This window comes from Lolium rigidum, chromosome 2 (assembly GCF_022539505.1).
Source record: "Lolium rigidum isolate FL_2022 chromosome 2, APGP_CSIRO_Lrig_0.1, whole genome shotgun sequence".
In the NCBI taxonomy this organism is placed as follows: domain Eukaryota; kingdom Viridiplantae; phylum Streptophyta; class Magnoliopsida; order Poales; family Poaceae; genus Lolium; species Lolium rigidum.
Window position 1 is genome coordinate 67947133 of NC_061509.1, and position 20478 is coordinate 67967610.

General features: G+C 42.0%; 1 protein-coding gene across 1 annotated transcript; it reads right to left on the reverse strand.

Annotated features, from left to right (window-relative positions):
• Positions 1-12542: 12542 nt before the first annotated feature.
• LOC124686639 (alpha/beta hydrolase domain-containing protein 17C-like) lies at positions 12543-17025 on the reverse strand. The gene is made up of 6 exons (XM_047220548.1): positions 16683-17025; positions 14527-14563; positions 14209-14445; positions 14091-14138; positions 12944-13380; positions 12543-12819 (listed from the first exon to the last, which is right to left on the reverse strand). Exons 1-6 carry the CDS (start codon positions 17015-17017, stop codon positions 12744-12746), a joined length of 1170 nt encoding a protein of 389 aa, XP_047076504.1. The 5' UTR covers positions 17018-17025; the 3' UTR covers positions 12543-12743.
• Between the last annotated feature and the right edge of the window lie 3453 nt (positions 17026-20478).

The window sequence follows — 20478 nt, forward strand, 5'->3', positions numbered from 1 at the left end:
TGACGAAGATCGCCGGCGCTGGGCTACTCCCGCGACCGCGCGCGGGTACTGGTTCGATTCAGGGCAGCGCGTGGAGCCATCAGGTAGCGGCGCCGCTCCGATACGGTTACCGGAGCATGGCCGGCGGCGTGGTTCTGCGGCGGCGGGCACGGGTGAACGGCGCGGCGAAACTACGAGCGTGCTAGAGAGCAAGGCGAGCATGCTAGGCGATAGAGGAGCTCACCGCGGTCACGACGGGCGTGTCGGTGAGACTGGTGGTGGCCTATATCGACGGCGAACGTCGGCGTCTGCGGGTGACCGGCGGAGAAACGACGATCCGATTGGTCGGTTGTAGGGCTTCCCGGCAAGCACGCGTCGACGAGGGGGTTGCTGGCGACAAGGCGAAGCTCCAGAGCTTCACGGCGCGGCTTGAAGATGCTCCAATCGACGGCGAGACGAATCGGCCGGCGAGCTAGGGTTTGCTAAATTGGGGCAAATGAGGAAGAAACCGGGGCTTAGAACTCGTCGTGGGCTTTTATATGGCGATGATCCGCGCCTCGTCACAACGCCGAGCGAGGAGAGGGCGACGACGAGAGGGAGAGACGAGCACGTCGTCGTGCTCGTCGTCCGAGAGCGGGGAGAGGATGAGGACGACGCCTCCCCTCCGATATTTCGGCGAAGGGTTAAGTGGGCTGGTCCGGGCCGTGGTGTTGGGCCGGTTTTGGGCTCCGGCTTGGGCCAGGATGTAGGCTGCTGCTGGGCTGCGTGCCAGGTAAGGTCCAGGTATGTCTTTTTCTATTTTCTCTTTTCTGTTTTCTATTTCATTTAATTCTGTTTTATAATTCTGTTTTAATTAAAATTTAACTCATGTAATACCATGCAGGTATTCTCGAGTATATGAATTTCATTTGGACCATTAAAAGGTATATGTATTACTCCATTGTTGTTGAACAATCATATATGTGAGCCTTGCTTCAATTTTTAATTAGGCAAGAATTTTAGGTATTAATGTTCATTTCCTTTCTCATTTATGATATAACTCCCCGTTGAATAATTAGAGTTGGTTATTCCTCTTCCAATTGTTTTGGAAGTTATTATTAGGACTTGATTTCATATTGGAGGAATTGGTCTATTGCACATGATTTTATGTGAGCACTTGCTTGGTAAGGTTTTGTAGTCTTTATTATAACCATGTTTCAAAGGTAGCACTAGGATTATATTTAAATAGCACCTTGAAGTACTTAGAATAGATATTACTCTCCTCATAGTTGGTTCTTGGTTATTAATTCAAATGGTTGACATGAGTGGTTATTCACCACACATAGGCTTTTAATTATGGAGCTTAGCATTATATGTTTCTGAGGTTTAATTAGTGAAACATAGAATTTAACTAATGGCAATCATAGGGTTTTAATCATATTCACCTAATGGCAATTGGTTTGCATCACCATTATGGCCTGGTTTATATTATGATCACCATAGTGATACATAAACTAGGGTTGAGATTTAACTCTAGGTTGTAGATATGAGATGATACCATATTGTATTGGCTAGGGTTTAATCTTCCCCAACCATGATAATGTGGTAGCTTACTTAACATTTTATGTTCTCCTCTAGTTACTAAGATTTTGAGAATTAATTTTATCTTCTACCAATTAGCTTCTCTTAGTATCCTTAATGAATAATTAAAGTAACTATAGTAGTTATAGTTCTTTTTATAGTTAACTTTGGTCATATGGATATATGGTTTCTCACCATATGAAGTATAGTGTTTAACTCTAAGGTTCCCTTAGGTTCATTAATTGATGAATGAATGAGAAAATAGATGTGGTAAGATTCTACTTATTATCACCAATTGATTTACAATTATAGGTTGGAATATAAACCTAGGATTGCTTCTTAGTTACCTCCCTATAATTTCATGTGGTGAATGATATCTACTTATCTTATTAAGGTTTAAATTATCCTCACATACCTCAAGAGCATGATCATGTATTAAGCATGATCAACTTGTTCTTAATATCTTTACCTCAAGTTCTTAGGGTTTATGATCATCACTCAATTCATAATGATCAAGGTTTGGCTTCCTAATTTATTTCTAATGGAATGGGTTCTCACTTCCATGATCAAGCATTGTCTTGATCAACTAGGATATATCACTTCTATTTTACTTTCTAGGATGGTCATGGTCATGGTTATCTTAATAGTTTTATATCCCAGGGAATGCCCGAGATATTTACTTAATGTTCCCCCAAGAACTGATGGTTTAACCATTTGGATATTTGAATAGATAGACTAGGATTAGTATGGATAAGCTCTCTCATTTGGGAAGGACTTCAATGCTAACCTAATATTAGGTTCCATAGAGGTTGATGTGATCTTCCGGATCTATGTTTTAACATTAATGGTTATCTCTCTCTAGGATTGTCTTAAAGATGATGATTTGAATCCTTGGATTTATATCCAGGGTTTAACCCAAGTTTTGTTATTGCTTCTTTAATAAACACTATAGAACTCTCACCTCTCTAGGTTTGATGTATATTAATATGTAGTAGAGAGAAATATATATTTCTAGAGTTGATCTCCTTGTTATTTTTCCATGAATGGAGTAAAATGGATACCATGAGGTTCATGGTAGGATCAGGGATTAGCTTAAGACATGGAAAAGATAAGTTAAGAATGGTTTCTCCATTTTATTCTTACTTGGTTTGTAATGTTATAAGATCAAGCAATTGATCATTGAGTAAAGTGTTGTTGTGTTGATTATTAGTTCCATTTGATCTAACCCCTTAGATCAAATCATCTCTACCCAAAACAAGGTTTTAGCAAAGTCACATTGAGGTTTATAGCGCTTGACTTGATGAGCTACTTCAATTCCACCAAGGTCAAGTGAAACTTCGCTATCGTGGATCGTTTTACTTTAAAGCGCGAAAATTCCCCAGATTTTCTATGCATGAATGCAATGCACACATCTGTTTCCTCTATTTTTGTAACCCCATTACCTGGGATATTACACAAAGTACACTAACTAAAAACAACAAAAGCATCAACGCCCACAAAACTATTGTGTTCTGCTCGTGCAACCAATCTATGCATAGACACGACTCTGATACCACTGATGGGATTCGTAGCATAGAAAACAAAAAAATTCCTACCGCAAGAACGAATAACAAGCCAAGATCCAATCTAGAAGATGGTAGCAACGAGAAGATCATGAGACTAACCCTCAAAGATTTTCAAAGCCTACGAGATTAGATCTCGTTGTTGCTGTAGTAGATCACTTGCCGTTTCCAAAAGCGCGTAGAAGATCTTGACGGTGCCACAGTCGGGCAGCACCTCCGTACTCGGTCACACGTACGGTGTTGATGACGACGTCCTTCTCCCCGTTCCAGCGGGCAGCAGATGTAGTAGATCCTCCTCGGAATCCCACCAGCACGACGGCGTGGTGACAGTGGTGGTGGAGATCTCCGGCAGGGCTTCGCCGTAAGCACTGTGGGAGAAATAAGAGGAGGGAGGAGAGGGCGGCTAGGGTTTGGGTGCAGGGTGGTGCTGCGACTTGGGAAGCTAAGGCTGCGAATTGAGGTGCCTTTGGGGTGGCCCTTGGTCCCTTTAAATAGGTGGCCAAGCTCCTTGGGTCGTCCATAAACCTGCCCCCAAGTTTGACTGAGTTCCGATAGGTTTCCGGTTCCGAAAACCTACTCCTTCTCGAACTCTTTTGCCAATTCCGAAATTGCATTAAGAAAAGACTTATTTTCCTTTAAGGCAACATGGTTGCACCTATTATGGAACCCTCCGGACTTCCTTAGACATCCCGGGTCGTCCCGGACACTTCCGGAACCTTCCATAATATTCCGGACTATTCCGGTCCTTCCAAAACCTTCTAGAAGCTCCGGTCAAAACACCGGACTTTTTCCGAACCCCGGAAAATGACTTCCCATATATGAATATTATTCTTCGGACCATTCCGAACCTCCTCGTGATATCTCGGATCCCATTCGAGACTCCGAACAACATTCGAGCTCCATTCCATATTCCATATCTACTTAAAATGACAACAAACCTTAAGTGTGTCACCCTACGGTTCGAGAACTATGCGGACATGATCGAGACTCCTCTCCGATCAATAACTAATAGTGGGACCTGGAGATTCATAATAGCTCCCACATATTCAACGATGACTTCGTGATCGAAAGAACCATTCACATACGATACCGATTCCCTTTGTCACGCGATACTTTACTTGTCCGAGGTTTGATCATCGGTATCTCCATACCTAGTTCAACCTCGTTACCGACAAGTACTCTTTACTCGTACCGTGGTATGTCATCTCTTGTGACCTAGTCACATGCTTGCAAGCTAATTAGACGACATTCCACCGAGAGGGCCCAGAGTATATCTATCCGTCATCGGGATGGATAAATCCCACTCTTGATCCATATGCCTCAACTCACACTTTCCGAATACTTAATTGCATCTTTATAACCACCCATTTACGCAATGGCGTTTGATGTAATCAAAGAATCCTTCCGGTGTAAGTGATTTACATGATCTCATGGTCGAAGGACTAGGTAACTATGTATCGAAAGCTTATAGCAAGTTGAACTTAATGACTTGATCTCATGCTATGCTTACTATGGGTGTGTCAATCACATCATTCACCTAATGATATGATCTTGTTATTAATAACATCCTATGTTCATGATCAGGAAACCATGATCATCTATTAATCAACAAGCTAGTTAAATGAGAGGCTTACTAGAGACTCTTTTAGTTCAGACAACACACGTGTATTAATGTTTCCGGTTAATACAATTATAGCATGGGGTGTAAACATTTATCATGAACACTAAGATATAACAATAACTACTTTATTATTGCCTCTCGGGCATATCTCCAACATATTCATCTTAACTTTGAATTGTCCCATAACTCAAAATTTACATGAATTTTAGATGACTCCCTATTTAGATTGAGTGTTTCCTATTCTTTAAATGCTAACTCTAAATAATAATAACATGATAAGAGATAATTCAGACCATACAACGGAGTATGATTACAATACTTTAGTCATATCAAGACATTGATATATTTTAAACATTGTAATTTGTGGAACACCTTTCACAAGTCTATATGCAGGAAACCATAACTCAAAATTTTGCCACTTTGATCAAATTGCAAAGACTCATTTTTTCTTGTTAATTAATACCCTTCTTCATTTTGAAATTCCTTGATCCTGTCAAATATTTTCAGACATATCTTTCATTTAGTAAATACATGTATTCACTTAAATCAACAACGAAGTTTACAAAACAATGATATCCACTACTTGCTGAAATCCAATATATCATTATGAATGATACTCAACAATTTTAGCGCATATTCCATTTTACCAGAACATAAACTTTTATTCATAAATAATCATTTACGTGTGTCAAAATATCAAATATCTAAAGACCTTGTAATTAATCGAAATGAAGAACATAGCACCAACATGAATTACACAATAGTGGCATTATCAAGTTTGGATATTTTCTGGCATTTTAGTGTTTTATAAACATTCAATCTATCATCATCGGGATTTTCATAAGAATAACTCATTCATAACCAAATGTCAACATAAAATACGTTAATCATAAGAAGGACAACTGACTTGTCTCTGACTCATATGATTAATTCTCTTGCGAGATGCAATGCATGATAATAAGGTTCACACTCATAAAGATTACAAATATTTATTCAAATCCATGTAACTACTCCAAATGATAGATGTGGAGGGAGAGTGTTGTTGGCCATCAACCATCTTGCTTGCCATCAACATGCATTGTCACCTCATCTTCTCCAAGCAACTCTCAAGCCGTAGGTTTTGTTTTCCAATAAAACAGACCAAGTATCAAATACTTTGTAAGCCGCAACAAGTGTTCTAAAGGAAAACATTTATAACGTGTATATCATATATACCCTCTCCGTCGATGACTTCCCTTCTATTGGTTCTACTTTTAGAGTTCAAAACTCATTCAGGAATTCATGAGAGTTGAACGATTTCTCTCTAACGCGATCTTCCAAGACTCGATATTTGTAGTGGGAGGAAGCGAACACAACACCCCATCTATCCCAAGTCGATCTGTCATTCATCAGTCCAAAACATACACTAGGCGTCCATGAATTTCATGCATGTTCGACAAGTGACTCTCCAAGCAGGTGTTCTCTTCCAACTTAGTTGAAAGAAACTCGTCCAACCACTCATACTTCATTAAAGCATGGCGAGTAAGATAATCACCATAATCATTCTCACTCGCGGAGTTCTTGAGTTCATCTCCTAGCAGTTTTCGTATCACATAGAGTATGTCATTTCTAATGAGGATCTCCCTCATGCGTTAGTACCAATTTATGAAGTTAGACCCATCAATTTTAAGTTTCTCATTACACACAAAAGGACCATAATTGATGCAAACGTTGGGGTATGACATATTCTATAAATATATTTGCAAAGACATTAGGACTTAGTTCATAATATTATGAGTACAATTTATAATCAAATTATTAAATAACTCCATTAAAACTATCATCCCTAAGAATGTCTTAGTGATTACATGACCCCATTCACTATACCTCCCCCGATCGTCACGACCATTGGCATAGTTGCAAGGTAGAGACCGAAGTGTTGATCACATCATCCATGTGACTCATGCTTGATATTTTAATCACCCGTGTATTCGAAGTGCAACGTGGCTTACACCCACCGTATGCGAACGACGATATGTCTGGCACCCGATTGTCATGGCCAGCCTCATAAGGAAGAACTTTCTTGGTGGTTCATATTAAAGGGAGAATAATTTTATTGGTATTAATGTTAGGGATCATCTTATTTAAAGCTACCATTGCGGAAACTTAACACTAGCATCTAAACAAGATGTATTAAGATATCTACATCAAATGTATTAAGCGACATGATATGGGTGTCTCATTTACACGACTAGATCTCCATCATATGCTCTGGCATGGCGCCCACTTCGTGGCGCCTCCAGTTAATTGACTATCATGGTGACAGAGATGGTTTAGGTGACGTACGCTCATAGACCGAAAGCGGATAATGTTTCGCTAGAACATGGATGGTGTATTCGTACTCGTCGCCAACCTCAGGGTCGAATGCAGTCATCATCGTACGATGTCAAGTGCCGCAAGTGCAACACCTCATAGTTTCGCACACATACGATATTCAACGATGCTCCCGTCTCCGTTCAAGAAGAGGTGCGGAAGTAGATCTTCTAAATTTGGATCCCAGGAGTGCTCCCCCTTACTAGGTGGGTAGACCCCTCCGTGCGCATCTCTTTGAGGAACCGCGTGCGGGAAAGAGAACTAGACAAAGGGGGAGGAGAGGTGCCCAGCTCTCCCTTTTTCTCAAGCCAATCGTGTTTCCTCCTCCCACCACATGCCCCACTATATATAGGGGGAAGGGGAGGGGTGGAGGCTCATGGCTACGCAATGTGGGACTAAAAGGGGACTCTCACACTGTTACAGTGAGACAGTTGATGTAGTCAAAGCAGCCTCCGGCGATAGTGATTAGATATAATCTCACAGTCTAAGGATTAGGTTAATACGATTTTAGCTATCGCAACGATGAATTTGTGACTTGATCGTGTTGCAATACTTATATTTGGAATGTCCATCATACCTTTCACCCAATGATATAATCCCATTGCCAATTGACATATATGTCCATGGTCGGGAAACCTCGATCATTTGTTGGCCACAATGAGCTAGTTCGCATAAAGCTTGCTAGGAACCTTGGTTTGTTTATATACCACACGTGTACCAATGTTTCCGATTGATACAGTTATAGCATGACATAAAACTTTTGTGAACTATTGATAAATACTCTTTATTATTTACCTCTGGGGCACCATATCCAACATGACAAAGGATGGCAATTTCAGGGCAAGTTGGTTGAGCCACTGCCTGAGGCTTCAACGTTCAAGGAATTCCTCCATATGCATGTTGAGCATCATGATAACCTGATTCACTATCGTCTCCATACGAATCTGATCGAGCATCAATGGGCATTTGCGTGCCATGAGCAGAACAAGGAGTAGTTATCCCATTTTATTTTTATTTTTCTAACTATATCATTTATTTTGATGGCATAAAGGTACAAAGCTATTTATATTTATTTGATTGCAATTTTATTGTTTCCATTGTGTTGACAATAAATCAAAATGGAACCCGGTCGGACCAAAATGCATACGGACCCAAACGGATAACTTGCCCGGACGCCCATTTTAGTGTCCGCAGCCTGACACAAACGAACCGAAACAATTGGAAATGGTATCTAAAATGTGTCAGGTCGCTGGAGATACTTCAATACTAACTAACCTACGGGCACGGAACTAGAAAATCGCGAGTTTCAGCCTAACTAGCTGAATGCATAGTTAGGGAGAAAATTAAGTACGTTGAAATATTATAGAGTCCCTAGTTGTCGAATTTTTAACGGGTACAATCACATATCCGTACCCGTTCTATCAGATTGGTATGATATTTACATACTCATGGATACCTTTTCTTATGCCCATAATCTTCATGATTTTTTACCTTCGGGTAGGCGGGTAATGGATGGGTACATGGTACCCATTGGCGTCGAAGAACGAGGGAATACCGGAGTAGATGCATATAAAATATCGAAAAAAATAGCGCGCTATTCCAACGCTAATAGCACGCTATAGCATATCTGGAGAGCCGACGCTATACTATTTCGGCGCTATAGCGAGCTATTCGCGTTAATAGCACGCTATAGCATGCTAATAGCGGGGAGCGGTGTTTTGGAACATGGGTGCATATGCTCCCTATATTTTGAAATGCATCTTACATATATTTTAAATTTTAAAAAAAATTGAAACTAAAAGTTCTCACGTACATCTTCACGTGCTACGTACTCACAAAGTCGTTTCATAAAAAATCGACTTATCATGTGACGTGTGTAAAAAAGACAAAAATTCAGTGATAAAAATAATGCTTTTTACAAGATAAACTTTCTCTTTTTTATATAGACCACACAAAATATTAGTTTTTCGTGAAACTTGATAAACGCACGTATATTATGGAGATGTACATGTAGAATTTTTTGACCAAATTTTTCGACATCGAAATATGATTTTTTAGTAGAGGGAGCATACGCATCCGGGAGCCGAATTGAATTTCCGGCTAATAGCGTATTTTTAGACCCACTCTATTTTGTTATAGTGCGCTATTTTTTTCCTTGATACAAAACAGCTAGTCGTGCTGCAAGCAGCGATCGACATACACAACTCCCACCTCTCCACGTACGACTAGGAGTAGGCACCTGCCCGACCAAGTTGGTGGAGTCCGGAGCTGTTACCGCAACCCGTCGCCGCAAAAGCCATCGGTCAATCGGTGATCGGTGAACATCCGACCTAGCGCACGGGTCTCCGTTCAGATCCGTTCCCATCGACCACTACTCAACAACGGTTTTGGGGACACCAAAGTGACTAAACTAAACAACCGCCGATCAAAGCTTGCGTCGTGGAGTCGTGGAAGCGGCACTGCATTGCTCACCTCACCTGGAGAAGAAGAACTCCATGATGATGGGAGCGAGCCGACCTCAGTCGCTCGCCAGCCGCAAACAGGCTACCGGAGCGGCCTCTGCCACTCTTTCTGGGAAGAAGAAGATGAGCAATCGCGTTCCTCTGGTGCAAGCGTCTAAGCGCCCCACCAGTCCTGGCTCGCCGCCGCCCAGTAAGACCGATGGGAAAGCACGGCCACCCGGAGAGGCCTCTGCTCCTCTTACTACGAAGAAAAAAAGGAGCAAACCGGCGGTGAACAAGGGTCGCTACAATAAAGACGGCAGATGCCCTCTCGCGCCGCCGAGAGACGAAGAAAGTGCACAGACGCGAGAGAAGAAGCCGCCACACATCCCAGGCCCGGCTTCCAAAGAGAACGTTCTAATAACTGGCCGCAAACACGAACAAGCAAGGCAAACTCAAGATCTCCCTGATGATCTGGATGACTGGGCCGTCACGAAACTGGCTACCGAATACCTTTGGAGACTGCCCGTTGGCGCGGCTCCCGGCGATGAAGATTTCTGGGATTACTGCGACGAGGAGCAGCTCGCTAAGCTGAATCAAAGGCTTGCCCTCTACCGCCTGAAAGATCATATGGTTTGTGCTGATTTACCTTTATATGTTTAGTCTGACAGTTCTACTCTGGTTTGTGCTGATTTTACTTTCTCGTCCTGCTATAGCTACTATCAACAGGGAAAGTGGTGGATATCGAGGAGCTGAAGGAGATGTACCCTCTGTCCAGCCTTCAGGATCAGGGCTACTACGAATACCTCGAGTCGAGCCTGGAATGGCACCTTCACCCTGAGCACACCAACATCGCTGGCTTGGACGACTACCAGCGGCTAGTTCTTCGGAACGATGTAGGTGCCAACACTGTGCCAATTAAGTTGATGTTCAATTTATGCCAATGCAGCCAAATATTTAGTTTAACCAATGTGCATCCTGTTTTGACAAATTCTAAGCTCACAAGGGCGGTTCTGCAAGTGTGTTTCGCGTTGAGTACTAGCGTCCTAAATTCTGTCTGTAACAGTTTCTTTGTGACAGGGTCACTATGGAAATTGGGCTTCTTACTCCCTCACATATCATACCTACCAGGCCGATCTAGATTACGTTCGGTACTATGAGGAGATGTCAGAGGAAATTAAGGTAAGCATGATGCGACGAATTGTAAACTGCTGGTCACTATGTCATCTTGGTCTGATATTGTTTTCTGTAACATGACAGTGGGTACAAGATAAAGTGGGAGCTGACGATAAACAAGTAAATAACATCCCCCAAAGGCTTTGCATCTGATTGGAGTGTCTACTGATTCTTTAGTGTCATATGTCACACACGATAATCATTTATTTTGCTTGTGTAGTGCCGGAGATACGAGAAGAGGGCTTGCTTTCAAGCAATGAAGATTGGATCAGGGTATAAGAATCTATTCAGACATTCAGTTTTGACCGCCTACATGGTAATGCTATGCCCATTATCCCCACGCCTACCAAGTTACTTGGTGAGCATATCTGTCATGGTATTGATAGTTTTTTTACCTCTTCCAATCAGGACTATATGGATAGTGTTCAGTTTGATTTTGATAGACGTAGGGACTTCGATCGTGTCTACCTTGAGATTTGGAAGCGGATTGCTAAGGACAAGGTTAGATTCGTCTCAGTAATTCTACTGTTTCTTGGTGCAAGCTTTATAGGCTTAGTGACACTGATATTTTGTTGCTTCAAACATAGCTCAGATGGATTACGATAGCGCATTGAAGGAAATATATGAACAGAACATGTTCCCCTCGCGCATGGGTGTAATTAAACTGGAAGTTGAAAAATTGCCACCTTCCTTCCATGGTTGGATGAAAAAGAAAGTAGGTTACATGTTCAGCTTCTTTGGCATATGTTTCCACCTAACCTGATCATTTTATCTCGCTAATTCTTGTGTATGTTTCTGTTTCCAGTATGATGCTTATGTGGCTTGCATCGATGAAAATGTAAGTAGGAGTTGTTTTGTCAGATCCAAGTCGACTGGAATCGTTACTGATGCAACATTTGTTTATAGATTTCAGAAGAGGACTGTCATCTCTTGATCATAGGGTCCATGAAAGAAATGGTTAGTCCAATGCCTTCTTTGTTTCCTAGTGATGAAATGTACCTTTCTTTTGGGTAATTTCGTTTATATCCTACTTTTTTTTAACAAGTTTATATCCAACTTAATGTTGCTGTTTTACTTTTAGTTTCCAGAACACAAGACGTATTTGGATTACGCCAAAAAGAAAATAGAAGTCGCTGCACGCATTGGTTTGATTTCCAAAGGTACGCACAAAACTGGCAATATATACGCATCTTTACTTTTCTATTTAATAGAATCATGCATGATGTTTCTCTAAATGTTACTATTCCATAATTTTACTTACATGGAGCATTTTAGATGTAGATGTCACTACACAAGGAAGTGAAGTCAACGGGGATGTTAACCTTAAGATAGCCAACTGAGGGTGGCGATGCCATGGATAACAAATCGCTTATTGGATTCAGTTCAAGTCGGTCAGATGGAAACACAGTGGCATGTTCTACTTCTGGTCATATCCACGCATCGTACACAGAATCCACGAGCAATGTGCACATGGAGTGTAAATAGATAAGAAAGGGATCGACCGATTAGACTGCCGCAAGCAAATTTATGCAACCACAACAAATACAGAAACATTTTACTACAGATGTACTCCATCATTTCACTTGAACAGATTGTTGTAGTTTGGCTTGGTTTCTTATGTGGAGAGAGCATCCGTTCCTAGATGATAACACTGCTGGAAATAAATCTGAAGCTGCATAGCAGCATTAGGCACCGGTCCTGTCCACCCACCTTCCTCAAACACTAACAGGATCGAGGTTCAAGCAAGTTGCTGCCAAAACATACAACGTTTACACGAACCGCATATGAGCTTGGGCAAGTCCGCCGCTTGAATCCAATTAAAACGACCCGAACCTTCAAACCGGTCGTATGGATAGAAAATTGAACAGGTTAAACAAGTTATTATTTCATCTCACAAGACAAGACAAGACAAGACAAAACCAGAAACATTTTACAATCCCCCACTGTATGAGATATACCACCTACAACCGAACCAATCGCCCCAAATGAATTAGCTTACACGGATGTGGAATACATACAGACGAGACACCGACGCTAACCTTTGCCATGTCTTCAGCTCCCGGAAGCCGTTGGTACTTTGAAACAGTCGATGTTGCGCAACCTCACGGCCTTCATCATCCCTCCAAAGCTGTAAAAAACACCGGTTCATCAGATTAGCCAAGGAAAGCGAAATCAGAATCTTTTTGTAACACAAACCAACCGGCCTAGGAAACACTTCAGCTCATATACAACATGCCTGAAGGTAAACGTACCGGTCAACACTTTTCCTTGGCCTATCGGGTTGATCAACACTAGCTCGTGGTCTGTCAGGATTATCTACACTCTTTCTGCCTTTGTCCCTCCTATCTGTACTGCCCCTTGGCTTATCTCGACGATCTGTGCTCTTTCTATAATCTATGCTTGGCCTTGTTTTCTCCCTATGGTCTGTGCTTTTTCTTGACTCCTCTGTACCTTCAGGTCCTGTTTGGGTACTACTATCTGATGGACCAGAGCTCTCTGGAGATTCATCATTCGGGGGTGGCAGTTTCTCTATGGCTCCAACAAACTTTTTTAGATGCTTAATGTATTCTGGATATAGTTCCAAATTACAGTGATTTCCTCCTTTCACCCATAGAGGCTCATATTTTACTTTGGCGAGTTCCCACAATGCCCTCCCATGAGAGCAGTCGACAACCTCGTCAGCTGTACCCTGAAAGAAGAGATTATATTAACATCACAAAATGTGCACAAAGGTGTTAACAATTATTCAGTATCAGCTTTCTATCTTCCGCAAGAAGAGTATAGACTTTCTTTTCTTCATCTTGAATAGAATGAATAAGCCATACCTCATGAGGCAAATTTACGGTTAAGTTATTAAAGCAACAAGCCACAGTTAATACAAAATTAAATTCATGGTGAAGCTGTGCCTGCTAATGGAATATCTCACATGTTTACAGAGTATGCTATATCTATTGTTGTTTGTTTTTCTTGCAGTGAACCTGGAGATCCTAGAAAGCACTAGCATTATATAGACTTTGGACAGAAAGACACTGATACCCTATGCTCATTCAAATAAGCGATAACAGCATACTGAAAGTCAAAACTCTTGTCATTCCCAAAGGCATCAACTGAATGACTAGCATTGCACTGTGCCACAAGATTATTATGTGATTAAACCTAGACATCTTCAATAATTACACCTGCTTGAAATTTCCACCACTCGTGCCTAATCACCATAATACAAGTTCACCTAGGTAAAATTACCAAAACGCAAACGTGTGCCCACACACACACACGAACAGACAAACAAGCGCATGAGTACACTATGGAAATTGTCAAGAAAGGGGAAAACATATATGTCATGATTCATGAACGCAAAGTCAAAACTCTACATAGGATTAAGGAGGAAAGGACACTTACATGAATTACTAGAACAGGACATCTGACTAATGGAATTTTGTCGATGTTCTGCAGGTACAAGACAAGATCAGATGCAGGTAAATACAAAAAAAGGACTGAAGAAATGCAAATTGATTACCTTATATATGTCAAACCAGTATGTATGCTTTACAGGATACATCACTCTTAAGCCAGACAAAATTGGGCTATGTACAACAACTGCTCTCAAACGAGGCAAACGTGAGGCTAAATCCAAAGTAGGACCACTGCCCACTGACTGGCCATAAAGAATGATATTTTCCTCAGCGGCTGCATAGGTTTCTATGAGACATCTGTAAACAGCCTCTATATCAGCATATGTGTTTTGCTCACTGGGCTGCAGTATTAGATAAAAATGAATGATTAGTACTATGCACATTGAGGAGAATAAAAGCGAAAGAAAGACGGAAATGTGTACCTTTCCAGAAGATTGCCCGTAACCAGAGTAGTCATAGCTGCCAAAAAAGAAAGAAAACATATTAGTTTTTTCCCAAAATGGTCGTAGAAGACGTAAGAGAGGTTCATCAGTGATTTGGCTTCATTTCATACAAACTGTTAATTGTGAATTACAAAACATTCAAGGCACTATTATCACAGAACAAACAAAGAGTGGCTGCAACACTCAGCCATGTAAAACTGGCTAGGGAAAAAACTATATCACCTAAAAGTTGGAACTGCATAACTTCACTGCAGCATAAGATGACAGGTGCAATCTAATGATTCATATATCTTGAAAAGTTAGTCATCATTTTCAGGAGAGAGAGAGAGAGAGAGAGAGAGAGAGAGAGAGAGAGAGAGAGAGAGAGAGAGAGAGAGAGGGAGAGGGAGGGAGGGAGTAACTAAAGCGGGCATTCTTAAGTTTCGTCATAAAGAACTCAACATATTAATGTGGACATGGATCAGTGTAGGCCTATGATAAGTGTTGAAGGTCCTTCTACCAAGTTTCCATTTTTGTCACCCTACTATGTTTTTCACTTTTGTGGACAACTGAAACAGAAAATAGCATAATTCTGGCATTTAAATAAGGCTTTGTACCACTACTATTATTAGTAAGGGAGGCTGCTGACTGCATAGGTCATTTATGGCCTTCGCAATTATAGAACACTGAGTTGGGGGCGACTGGTTCATCCACGCTACCCACGTTTCCAGCAACGCTCTAACAACAACAGCAACTTCAATATGATGAAAATCTTCCTAACAAATTAACTTAATTATTACGAAGATCTCCGTTCAAAACTAACCTAACTCACAAAATCTCTAGCTCGAATAAAGTGTGACACAGATTGCAAAGAAGCTCAGCCCAACATGGCTGAGGAGGCAAGGGATCTGCATAAGGCTGTACACCAAGCACAAATATGGAAGAGCTAAGCGGACGAGAGCGAGGAGCAACAATTTCACGTGCTGGGATAATATGATTTGTTTAGCTATGCAAGCACGGGCATTTAGCCACATACACTCAACATTTTTACAACATCTTGCACCAAAATCACTGGCCACATAAAGGACAAAATTAGGTTCAAAGGACAGACCTATACCGCAAAGATAAACTACAAATGATTATGTTATAACAATGATAGGAAACAAACAAAACGCTTGAGTTTAATAAAACCAGTGAAGGACAGCCAGTCACTCCTAAGCACAGAATTTTGAATTTGCTACAGTTTCTAGATCAACTGAAGAAATCAACAGTTGTCCCATCAGCAACTCAACCTCCCATCCATCAAAAGCCATTAGATGGAACGTACCTAGCTTGATATACTTCATCCATTTCATAGGAAAAGCAATGGGCTTCGACAAAAGAGGAGAAAATTGAATGCCAAAAACAAAGATTTGTAAAGCGATTGCAAAGGTTACGCCAGGAAGATGACAACCTTGGTCAGTTGTTTTGGTATTCACGCTTTATGAGAGCTGTGGAGGGACATGTGTGCTCGTGTAATAATTTAGTGAAAAGCTTCATTAAGTATTTCTGTATCTGTTTCACACATATCCTAAATGGTAGGAGTAGTATTTCACACCTAATTTGAGCAAGTATATCCAAACCCTAACCAAAGATAGTAACTAACTAACAAAACAAGGCCTGCGACCACTTCCATAAAGTCAAATGAATCATCCAATCACAAGCAGGCACTCCAGCCCAAAGATCCTTCTTGCTACCCAAGATTGAACGAATTCCAGATACCTCATACAGTATGCAACCAGCACCAGCATACATACGTTCAAGGATGAACAATTCAATCAAACCGAACAAGCCGCGCACAGATTAGTACTCCGTAACTGATCTAATTTAGACTAGAGCTAGCGAATCCGACGGCAACGAGCACTGTTCCAACATTAGCACAGCTTTGGTACCCATATAGCAAAAGCTCAACCCGGATACCCGATCACGCAATACCTGAACAAAAGTTCGCATCTTTCATCTAATCTAGGAAGCAGCCATCCTACCGACTCGCTAAAAATCGCAACTTTGATCCAGAGAGACACGGTGCGGGAGATCCAGGATTAAATCGAGCGGCAGAGCAAGACGCGCGCCCAATCTAAAGCAATCCGATCCAGCGCGCGCGGGAGCGTGCGTACCCCATGAGGTTGACGTTGAGGTGCGCGCTGAGCTCGACGAAGAGCTCGTACATCTGGCCGAGGTCGGCGGCGTTGCCGTGGGAGTAGAGCAGCGTGAGCTTGGCGCCCGCCTGGCGGACGTACATGGCGACGACATCCGTGCCCCGCTTGGTGCGCAGCCGGCGCGCCTCCACGTTGGCCCTCCGCGGCACCCCCGTGAGCTCCACCACCGCGGTCCCCTCCTTGCCCGCCGCCCCGGCGTCCGGTGCCGGTGGCAGGGGCTCGGCGCCGTAGGACGGCGGGTTGGGCGGGAAGAAGGCGAAGCGGGCCGCGACCGTCGAGGTGACGCCGCCCATCCGCGCGAGGGGGGAGCTTAGGGCTACGGTTTGGGAAGAGGATGTGGAGGAGGCGAAGGCGGGGTGGGGGAGGAAGACGACGACGACGGGGAGCGCGTCGGGTCGGGAGGGGCGTTTCCGTTGCGCTGGAAGGGAAGGGAAAGGGGAGGAGGCTGCTGATTTTGTGGTTTTGGTGGTTAAGCTCTTGTGGTTTTGCACAACAGGGATTACTGGCCCTCAGTAGACAACTAGACACTCGTTACTCAAAGTTAGAAGTGATTTTCCAACAAATCATGGTGTTATCTTAGCGTGATCCGTAGGATGATTGTTTAGCTAGGAGGAGAGATGAATTCAAGAAAAATGTACTATTCGTGATTTTCTTATGCATAGATGTCTCCTCTTGGTCACCATTTTTTTCCATGATTTTAAGATCATGGAAATATAATTTGCCAGAGATAAACGCTTAGGGGTGATTCTTTTGTATTGCACGTCTTCTCTAGGTGACGTAGTAGGTATATATACAAGAGAAGACTGTCTTACTCAATCTCTTTCAAATTAAATATCGCATATTTATCCAGATTCACACGTATCTACACACTAAAATGCATCTAGATACATGTGAATCTAGACAATTTGCGACACTTAAAGTTCAAATAGAGGAAGTATTGTACACGGGCTAACAACATGAGTTTAAAGAATCATGGATGCGTAAAATACTAGAAGATTATGGGAATCGGAAAAACATAGGAGAATCGATGAAACAATGTGTTAAACCTTAAAAGAACGAAAGCACGGTAATATGCCATAGGATTTTGTTGTATCACCTTGAACACACTGAAAGTATTTTCATAGTCATCGTCCTCAAAAGAAAAGAAAATTCTATAAGGTCGGACATCTATAGAAAAACCACTTGTTGTTTTTAATCTTATAAACTAAACAAAATTTAGCGGAAAAGCTAAGAAATAAAATCCTTCAAGAAAGCCTAGAAGGCCTTACCGACCATAGTGCTTATGAGGAAAATTTGCATGCTATATAGTAATTGTTTGACACAAAAATGAAAAATATTAAAATTTGCTCTATTACTCTAAAACTGCAAATTTAGTTATGACGAGTAATTCACATGAGCCTGACTAAGCATGGACTCTAGGAATATGAGAGGTATAGTTATGTGTGCACTGAAAAGCCCGGCCATCGGTTCATGCATAGGTTTATGGATTTGACACACAAGAATAATACTCCTCTTTTCCAAATTACTTGATGCAGTTTTTTTTCTTCAAATGAGCGAACATAAACACCAATAGGTGTCTAGATATATACTTATCTAGACCAAATCTGACCAAAGATGCTCAATAATTTGGAATACATGAATTATCATTTGCACCTGTTGATGGCGTGTATTTCACACGTTCGTTGGGCAACCCCAAGAGGAAGGTATGATGAGCACAGCAGCAAGTTTTCCCTCAGAAAGAAACCAAGGTTTATCGAACCAGGAGGAGCCAAGAAGCACGTTGAAGGTTGATGGCGGCGGGATGTAGTGCGGCGCAACACCGGAGATTCCGGCGCCAACGTGGAACCCGCACAACACAACCAAAGTACTTTGCCCCAACGAAACAGTGAGGTTGTCAATCTCACCGGCTTGCTGTAACAAAGGATTAACCGTATTGTGTGGAAGATGATTGTTTGCAGAGAAAACGAGTAAAAACAAGTATTGCAGTAGATTGTATTTCGAGTAAAGAGAATTGGACCGGGGTCCACAGTTCACTAGAGGTGTCTCTCCCATAAGACGAACAGACATGTTGGGTGAACAAATTACGGTTGGGCAATTGACAAATAAAGAGAGCATGACAATGCACATACATATCATGATGAATATAGTGAGATTTAATTGGGCATTACGACAAAGTACATAGACCGCCATCCAACCGCATCTATGCCTAAAAAGTCCACCTTCAGGGTTATCATCCGAACCCCTCCAGTATTAAGTTGCAAAGCAACAGGACAATTGCATTAAGTATGGTGCGTAATGTAACTAGTGACTACATCCTTGAACATAGCACTAATGTTTTATCCCTAGTGGCAACAAGCACAACACAATCTTAGAACTTTCATCACATCGTCCCGGTGTCAATGCGAGCATGAACCCACTATCGAGCATAAGTACTCCCTCTTGGAGTTAAAAGCATCTACTTGGCCGGAGCATCTACTAGTAACGGAGAGCATGCAAGATCATAAACAACACATAAGCATAACTTTGATAATCAACATAACAAGTATTCTCTATTCATCGGATCCCAACAAACGCAACATATAGAATTACATATAGATGATCTTGATCATGATAGGCAGCTCACAAGATCCGACAATGATAGCACAATGGGGAGAAGACAACCATCTAGCTACCGCTATGGACCCATAGTCCAGGGGTAGACTACTCACTCATCACTCCGGAGGCGACCATGGCGGTGTAGAGTCCTCCGGGAGATGATTCCCCTCTCCGGCAGGGTGCCGGAGGCGATCTCCAGGATCCCCCGAGATGGGATCGGCGGCGACGGCGTCTCGCATAGGTTTTCCGTATCGTGGCTCTCGGTACTGGGAAGTTTCGTCACGGAGGCTTTAAGTAGGCGGAAGGGCAAGTCGAGAGGGGGCACAGGGGCCCCGGATGACAGGCGGCGCGGCCAAGGGGGGCCGCGCCGCCCTAGGGTTTGGCTCCCCGTGGCCCCACTTCGTTTCGTCTTCGGACTTCCGGAAGCTTCGTGAGAAAATAGGCCTCTCGGGCTTTTATTTCGTCCAATTCCGAGAATATTTCTTTACTAGGATTTCTGAAACCAAAAACAGCAGAAAACAACAAGCGGCACTTCGGCATCTTGTTAATAGGTTAGTTCCGGAAAATGCACGAATATGACATAAAGTGTGCATAAAACATGTAGATAACATCAATAATGTGGCATGGAACACAAGAAATTATCGATACGTTGGAGACGTATCAGCATCCCCAAGCTTAGTTCCGCTCGTCCCGAGCAGGTAAAACGATAACAAAGATAATTTCGGAGTGACATGCCATCATAAACTTGATCATACTATTTGTAAAGCATATGTAGAGAATGCAGCGATCAAAACAATGTGTATGACATGAGTAAACAAGTGTATCATAAAGCAAAGACTTTTCATGAATAGCACTTCAAGACAAGCATCAATAAGTCTTGCATAAGAGTTAACTCATAAAGCAATAATTCAAAGTAAAGGTATTGAAGCAACACAAAAGAAGATTAAGTTTCAGCGGTTGCTTTCAACTTGTAACATATATATCTCATGGATATTGTCAACATAGAGTAATATAATAAGTGCAATAAGCAAGTATGTAGGAATGAATGCACAGTTCACACAAGTGTTTGCTTCTTGAGGTGGAGAGAAATAGGTGAACTGACTCAACATTGAAAGTAAAAGAATGGTCCTCATAGAGGAAAAGCATCGATTGCTATATT